The 8,846-nt window shown below is 45.2% G+C and overlaps 1 protein-coding gene across 1 annotated transcript; it reads right to left on the reverse strand.

The window, feature by feature from the left end:
- Positions 1 to 2,044: 2,044 nt before the first annotated feature.
- Positions 2,045 to 8,527, reverse strand: LOC104522295 (schlafen family member 11; the record flags this gene model as incomplete). Its single annotated transcript, XM_010164537.1, has 3 exons — positions 2,045 to 2,834; positions 3,889 to 4,645; positions 8,399 to 8,527. Coding segments are annotated over 3 exons (1,676 nt in total), but the record flags the coding sequence as incomplete, so codon positions are not given.
- Positions 8,528 to 8,846: the final 319 nt, after the last annotated feature.

Genomic DNA, 8,846 nt, shown 5'->3' on the forward strand with positions numbered 1-8,846 from the left:
ACATCCTCTGAGGAAAGGCTGAGACAGCTGGAACTGTTGAGCCTGGAGAAGAGAAGGCTCAGGGGGGAGTCTCATCAATGTGTATCAATACCTGAAGGGAAAGGTGCCAAGAGGACAGAACCAGGCTCTTTCCAGTGGTCCCCAGTGCAGGAGGCAAGGGACACAATCTGAAACATGAGAGGTTCCCTCTAAGCATCAGGAAGCAGTCCTACTGTGAGGGTGACAGCGATGGCACGGGTTGCCCAGGGATGTTGTGGAGTCTCTATTCACAGAGATTTTCAAAAGCCACCTGGCCATGGTCCTGGGCAGCCTAGGTGTCCCTGCTTGAGCAGGGGGCTGGATGACATGACCTCCTGAGGTCCCCTCCCACCTGTCATGAGTAAGATTTTGTTACATGGCTTTGGTTTAGCAGCAATTTAGGATTTATTAATATTTTTGAGATAGATCACAAGATTAGATTGTATAATTATTAACAGCTCTTAATCATCAGCCAATTTAGCAGAGCGATTAAATGGAATTTGTTACAATCAAAATAGTGACTTATTTAAGGATTTGAGAATGGCAAGGGTCACCCGAAACTTACAGCAGGGTTGTACACACCAATGGAGGTTAAATAAAATCACAGGTACAGACAGACAAATGATTTGGAATCAAATTGCACGCAGACAGACAAATGGTTCTGAACCAAACTGTACACACATACAGAAATTAATCTATGATTAAAATTTCCCTTTTCATGAGTTTCATGTATTACTCACTTTTATGTGCTGACATTCACCAACAGACAGGTTGGTGAAGCTCACAACATCAGGCCTTTGAGTCCTTGTGAAATCATCAATGGCCAATCTTTCAATCCTCATGAAATCTGCCCTGAGAGGCATCTCAGCTCAGGGGGAGATACTGGGTCACAGCTCGCTACAGTCCCATAGAGCTCAAAAGGTCTCCCCTTCAGATAGCTGTTTATAGGATCTTGAGATGATTGGCTTTGGTTGGTACTCTCCACTCTGGCCACAATTTGTGCAGAACCATTCTGGTAGACAATTCCAGTAGCCCAGGTGTGACCAGGGGTTGCCTGATGCCCAAGTCACTGCACTTGTATCCAAGATAACAGCTCGGAGTGGTCCGGGCTGCTGCACCACCACACCACCTCAACCGTTCTGTGATCCTGCGCTGCCTCCTTCTCCAGGAAGCACATTCACATGCCAGCACTAGCACATGGGCAGCTGCAGGTGCTTACCTAAGCTAATTGGACAAAAAAAACAAACCAAAACAAAAAACTCCTGTACTTCCCAACTCACTGTGCTGTTGCAGAGCCAAGCCTGCTCCTGAGAAGTTTGGGACTGTACTGCTGGGGACAGAACTGCCTCTATGGGCAGAAACCTGCATTCAAAATGATTCCATGTGACCACAAAACCACAGCCCTGTTCCCAGCTGACATGAAGACAGTCACCACCACTCCCAAAAGCAAGCTGTGGCTCTATTATTTTGCATGAGAAAAGAGATTATTTGGCTGAAAAGTCACAAAAATCTCCCCACCATTGTAAAAAGCAGAGTTTTGACCATTTGCAGCAGCACCAGCAGGGATATAAACAGTGATGGCCCCTGTTGCGTTTCCAACCAGTGGTTCCACTCTGGTAGTGCTGAAACAGGTCAGAATATGCAATCAGCTTAAAGAGCAGAGGAATTGAAAGTACAAGACTCCAGACTGTTCTATGATTTATCCAATTAGCTTGTAATTGTTGACTTCCTTCTGCAACTGCCATTTTCAGCAATTTGTTCTCTCCAGGTGGTGATGTCCTTTAATTAAAATCAATTTTATGACATCCTACAGGCCTACACATGATGGAATATATATATTAAATTATGTGTGTGTGGGGGGGTTTGTTTGTTTTGTTTTAAGTTTTTTGCATAGACTACAGAAAGTGCATAAAAAGAAATCTTAAGGCTACACTCTAGTGTCACTGAACAAAAAATGAGTGAAAAATTCATATGTCCATAGCCCCAGGTAAGAGTAAACGGTCATCTAAAGACATCTAAAGTCTCTTCAGAACGTCTTTTCTGTGTGATACAGCACATGGAGTTTGGTGTTGGCTCTGGATGCCAGGCAGAGCAAAAGATGGAGAGATAACTCCTCTTGTGAGGGCACAGGGTGGATGCCAAACACAATCCTCCTTTCTAGGCCTGAGAAGCGTCGGATGCTGTCAAGAACAATGACGTTGTCTAAAACATTCTCCGCTTGCCCCAAGACCAACCTCACCTGGCATTTCCTTGTTTGTCTTCCTAGCTCAAGTTCCAGTACGTTTCTGAAGTGCTGGGCATCTTGCTGTGTGTTGCACAGGATTGCAATATCGCTGACAGGATGGCCTTGCTGGATGTAGCCATTGCACTGCCTGGTCACGTACTCTGCCATTTCAAATATTCCCATATTTTTTTTTATTATACAGTCACCTGAGAAAGAATGGGCACATTCAGCCTGTTTGAACAACAATTCCAGCACCTCATATGGCATATCTGTTTTACGTTCTTGGAGGATTTGCTCCATGAGATTAAACATGATATTGTATATTTGCTTGGCATTACGGACCACTTCGGTCAACCACTCCTGAGGATATAGTTCTGAAAAATTAAGACCACAACCATACAGGTGACTGGACTGGAAGAAATCCATGAAGACCCATAAATTGCCATTTTTTCCCTTGACTAGCTCCCAGGCACATTGGTACCAGTTTTCTTCAGGACGAAAATTCTGAGCTTCATCAACCACAATGTGTTTCACTTCTGGGAAGTTCCCTTTTAAGAAGGCAACACGTGTCACAGACTGGCAGATCTCATCTCTAAAACCAAACCAAAACAAAACAAAACCCCTCAGAAATACAGTAAATAAAAAGAAGATGCAACCAGACAAATGCGTATTGACTGTCTCCATTTCTCAGTGGGTTCTTGCTTCAAGGGCTATTGCTGCATACTGTCTAAAAACACAAAACTTCCTGTCAGCTGCAGCCATATCGTTTTCCTGGTGGAAACATTTATTCCAACAGATTGGCTGTATGCAGGCGGGGCTGCACAGCCTGCACAGCCCCTGCCAACTGCCTTTGGATCTACCCCAAGAGGACACTCGAACCCATCCTTCCTACCTGGGACCCCATGGCGAGGTTCCCCAGAGGTACCTCTGCCCGGCTCTCCCTGGCCCAGGGAAGGTACCTGAGCTCCTGTGGGAAGGACAGGAGCCCTGTTCTCCCCAGGCTGAGCGGGGACTGGCAGCACTCCTGCCTGGCTGTGTGCCTGCTGGGGCCATGACCTGCTCCCTGGGCACTGCCGCGCCTGAGCCAGGCTGCGGTCCCCTGATGCAAGGTGCCTCGTCCACCCCAGTGGCCTGCTGACATCTCCATGCTGACACAAGTGGAAACACAGTGAGAACAGGACTGGGGAACTGCTCTGCCTGAAATCCTCCACCAAAAGGCATTAGTTTCTGTTCTCCTTGTCTAGATGGCCCAGGTCCAATGACCAGTTCCCAGCACAGCTGCACAAGTGCTTGCATCAGGCCCAGCACAGGCAGAGGTGAGGCAGCACCAAAGGCAGGCGGATAGTTTTGGTGTCAGCACCATTCCGAATAGACTGTTAAACTACAGCCATCGTCTTTTGAAGGTCTAACATAATCCAGCGATCACTGAGCATGGGATTCTTACTGCAGTCAGTGAATGCTGGATCCGGGCCAGAGCTCAGCTCAAGAATATTTTCAATATTAACACCTTCATAGAGATTATTGTTGTGTACTTGTGGCAGCCAAAGTTAGATATTTGGCAAAAAGATGTAAAATCAGCAGGGCTTGTGCTCTATGTACAGATGATGGAATGAAAGAGAAAAGAGGAAATACACATTACTGCTTACCCTACAAACTCCTTCAAGGGTTTATTTTCACAAATGTAGAGTATCTCTTTTGCAGAACAGTGAAAAATGTTTCTTATTTTCTCAATGATCTTCAAAGCCACAATCGTTTTCCCCGTTCCAGGAAGACCAAGGACAAACTGCTTCTTAACTTTGTGCAGGTTCTTGGAGAGCAGCTCATACTGTTTGTAAGTGAGAAGGTTGAAAATCGTATAGCCGAGATGGTCACTTAAGTAGGACTTAAAGCGAAGCACAACAATCACAAGTGCACGCAGGAACGCGGGGATGTCCCTGGAGGTGAGGATGTAATCGGCTGGGTACAAGCTGGTGTAATCACACAGGTTTTCTTGGTTTTGTTGCTGAGGAACATCATCTTCTGCAGATTCCATCCAGTTCTTTGTGCCATTCAGGTGCAGTATTTGGGGAATCACACAGAGTTTTGAAGCATATCCACCATCATTGACTAGTTTCTGCTTTAATACAAAAGCAGTTTCTCTCAAGTTTTCCGACTCAGCAGAAGAGGCGTCCTTGACTACAGTGTACAATACTGGATACGCATTTTCAGCTACCAAGAGAACATCACACACAACATCCTTTTTTCCCCACAATCCAATGTCAACAGCCCAACTCCTTGAAAATATCAGTACCCCCTTTTTAAGCGGATGGATTTGTCTTTCCATTAAATCCTTTAATCCAGGATACTCTGAGAACAGGTCAGTGCAGATGGTTTCTGGCTTCCATTTGATTTGATTAGAACCCACTAAAAAAAAAAAAAAATAGAAAAGCAAAATACAGCAAATAATTTAATCAACACACCAGTTACTGGAGGAATATATTACACCATGAGGTCATCAAAGTAAGTGATTTAGTGCGAGTAAAAAATTCAGCATTCCCACAATACCTGGCGATAAATCTGTAAGGATTTTTTGTATGAGTAAAAGAGGTATAAACTCCATGCTTCAGGCATGTCTGACTTGTAAATGGAATAAGAAAAAGGCTCTTTGGAGGGATCTGCCTCTTTCTGTCTGTCCTCTCATTATTTAGGCAATCCTCTGGCGGGTATGTTACTGCCACAGTGAGAGATGGGTGGTTGAAACAGAAGGAGCAGTGGCTTGCAGCATCTCCTACACTCCTGACTGGTAAAACACAATGCATATCTCAAGGGGAAAGGCACCTTGGAGCATCATCAGTATCTTGATGTATAGATACACATTCCTATTAAATACAGGGGAATAGAATACATGAAGATACTTCTCATCCCAACGCTAAACTTGGTGCTCTTCCAAAATAATCATAGAACCACAGAATGGTTTGGGTTGGAAAGGACCTTAAAGACCATCCAGTTCCACCCCCCTGCTGTGCACAGGGTTGCCAGCCACTAGATCAGGCTGCCCAGGGCCCCATCCAACCCGGCCTTGAACGCCTCCAGGGATGGGGCATCCACAGCTTCTCTGGGCAACCTGGGCCAGTGCCTCACCGCCCTCTGGGTGAAAAAGTTCCTCCTCATATCCAACCTAAATCTCCCCTCTCTTAGTTTAAAACCATTTCCCCTTGTCCCATCACACCTGCCCATGGCAAAAGTCGCTCTCCCTCCTGTTTCTAAGCTCCCTTCAAGTACTGGAAGGCCACAGTGAGGTCTCCTCCAAGCTAAACAAGCCCGGCTCCCTCAACCTTTCTCCATAAGAGAGGTGCTCCAGCCCTCAGATCATCTTCCTGGCTCTCCTCTGGACCTGCTCCAACAACTCTACATCTTTCTTGCGTTGGGGGCTCCAGGCCTGGACACAAGACTCCAGATGGGGCCTCCCAAGGGCAGAGTAGAGGGGGACAATCCCCTCCCTCGCCCTGCTAGACACCCCTCTCTTGATGCAGCCCAGGACACAGCTGGCCTTCCAGGCTGCAGTTGCATGCTGCTGGCTCATGTCGAGCTTCTCGTCCACCAAAATAACAAGTAACAGCAATTTTAAAAAATATTGACACAAATCCTCTCTTAAATTTACAGCTTAAAATTTACGCCTTAAAATTACAGCTATGCACATTCATAACAGACAGACAAATCTCAAATACATTTCTGCTGGTTGTGTTGCAGCCTTCCATTTAAAAAACACATTCTCATTAAGAAACAGCAATTGCATATCCTGTACCAAACCACTATTAACCCATCAGTAAACCGATCATCTGAGAGGAATCTGGAAACAGATATTAAAAGATAACAAAATGATAAGAATAAAAAGAAAAATTAGCAATTAATACATACATTCATAGGTCAGAATTTGGGAAAAAATAATCCATGGACTAAGTTTACTGAGAAAGTATCTATCTGCTATTAATCAGAGTGGTTTTGATACTGCACAAGGACCTGGAATTCCATGTCTCTCCCATGTGTCTCAGAGCTTGACGTAAAGCCACAGCCCTGCTCTGCAGGAACATTACAAGATTTCCATCACCCTTGGCTACTTCAATTCTCTTGTCTTTCAGGGCTTGGTATGTGGGAGTATCTGTTGCTCAGCAACCATCACTGCTTTTATAGCTGAAGTGTTTCTGAAATAATCAAAGTCTTCACCTAAAAAATAAAAGCAAGGCAAGGTTCTCCACCCTGCATGGTGAGGGCTGAGCTTTACTTACCCTTGTGTATCCCTGCCTGCAGTTCTCCTGTAGCCGTGGGCAGGGTGGCAGAATTAACTCCCTGGGTGAGATAAATGTGTAAAGCCAATCTGACACCCCAACGGTTGGTGCTTAGCCCTGCAGAGCAGCAATCCAGCATGGCCTGTACCAAGCCATGGGGAGTGTACTGAGTTTGAAAGGTCTCAGGTTGGAGGCTTGTCTGGTTGCTTTGTTTGAATTTTTGTTGACTTGTTTGGAGCTTTGTTTTTGCTTGCTTTATCCGTAAAAGCATTTTTTTCTAATAACCAGGTGGGTGTGGATTACAACCATAAATTTATACAGAGAGTAGCCACAAGCAGGTCTTCTGCACAGGATGAGACCTTTCATGATGATGCAGAGTGCAGACATACAGGTCTGGTAGGACAGTGGAGCTCTTGAGATGTGGGGTACAAGATGCAGTGCTGAATTCAGGTGTGGGGTAGTGAGAGACAGAGTACAGGAGATCCCGAGGCCAGAAACAGCTCTCAGATGGTCAGATAAAGAAACGCAGCAGCCCTGGACCTGAACAAAACTGGTTTTAGGGATAACAGAGAACAAGTATCTGACTTCCAGGAAACACAGGGTGTTTACTGAACTCTGGTGGAGCGGTGAACTTGCAGGCCAGTGAAGAAAGAACAAGGTGTGAAAGTGCATAAGCAAACCTTACAGCAACTGACCCCAAGTGGATCCATCAGCATCAACTGCGTAATCCCAATGAAAGAACCAGGGATGCTGATGACGCCCTCACAACCCCTGGCAGAAAGGAGCCACCAACAGCAGGATCCTGTGTGGTGGTGGAAGGCTGAGTGTAACGCCAGGCACAGGGGCGGACACTGTGTGTCCAACCAATCGAGAGAGGCGATTCTGCCCCTCTGCTCTGCTCTGGTGAGACCTCACCTGGAGTACTGCGTCCAGTTTTGGAGCCCTCAACACAAGAAGAACATGGACCTGTTAGAACAAGTCCAGAGGAGGCCATGAGGATGATGTGAGGGCTGGAGCAGCTCTGCTGTGAGGACAGGCTGAGAGAGTTGGGGCTGTTCAGCCTGGAGAAGAGAAGGTTCTGGGGTGACAGCAGCCTTCCAGTACCTGAAAGGTGCCTGTAAGAAGCTGGGGAAGAACTGTTCACAAGGGCACGGAGCAATAGGACCAGGGGTGATGGTTTTAAACTAGAAAAGGGCAGATTTAGGTTGGATATTAGGAAAAAGTTCTTCAATATGAGGGTAGTAGATTATTGGAACAGGTTGCCCAGAGAGGTAGTGGAGGTCCCATCCTTGGAGATATCCAAGGTCAGGCTTGATGGGGCTCTGAGCAACCTGCTCTAGTGAAGATGTCCGTGGTCACTGCAGGGAGTTGGACTAGATGACCTTTGAAAGTCCCTTCCAACCCAATACATTCTATGATTCTATGAAACTAGGAAACGTGCAAGTAACTATTATTATTACTTTATTTTTTTCACAGTGGTATTAATTTATTGTCTTTTTCTTTCTTTCTCTGTAGTAACTAGATCTTGACTAAAAATAATTCTTTGATTAGACTTTGATTGGAGTTCAGTTATGCTATAAATAAATTATTCTCTCTCTTTTTTGTCCGTAAGAAGACTTTTGAGCATAGCAGGGCCCAGACAGTGCTCAAACCCCTGGGACACCAGGTATATTCTCAGCAGTTGTGTGCATTAGGGATTATACTTAGTGGCAAAAACAGGAGAAGAGTTCAAAACACATGAAAAATCAAGGAAATCCACATTCTTGGAGCAGTTGCATCTTTTAAATACCCTAACAGTTGTTTGCCTAAAATCTTATATCACGTTATCTTCTTAGAAGTTCTGTCAAATACAATCTTAAATTCAAAAAGAGATCCAGAATAAATGGCTTACCTGGGTAAAGGTATTCTTGGAGTTCAGACACACATGGGAGACCAGCTTTTGAATAAACTGGCTTAACAAGAGGAGGACCATTTGCCAAGCTGAGCTCATTCTCAAATTTATCAGCCAGATCTGAAATATCTTGGGGGAAGAAAAAAGTATGTTATACCCATCAAAATCCTTCCATGTGAACTTTTAAAACCCAGCACTAAAGAGTAACTAAAATGATGAATTTCATTTTAGTCTCCCTTCGCAATCCTACCCAAGAAAATGCTGCCTACGTGGTTAAGAATGACAGTATTGCAGCAAACCAACAGGATCTTCAGTTGCTGAAGAAGACAGAGGGCTCACAGCATAGATTTTACAGTTCAAAAGCAAGATCCAGACCCTACATGGGAGGACTCTGTTGAGACCCCAGTGCACAGGTAAGAGACACCTGACACACCAGTTCAGCACAGCA

The sequence above is a fragment of the Antrostomus carolinensis genome, unplaced genomic scaffold (assembly GCF_000700745.2).
Source record: "Antrostomus carolinensis isolate BGI_N321 unplaced genomic scaffold, ASM70074v2 scaffold19133, whole genome shotgun sequence".
NCBI classification, from domain to species: domain Eukaryota; kingdom Metazoa; phylum Chordata; class Aves; order Caprimulgiformes; family Caprimulgidae; genus Antrostomus; species Antrostomus carolinensis.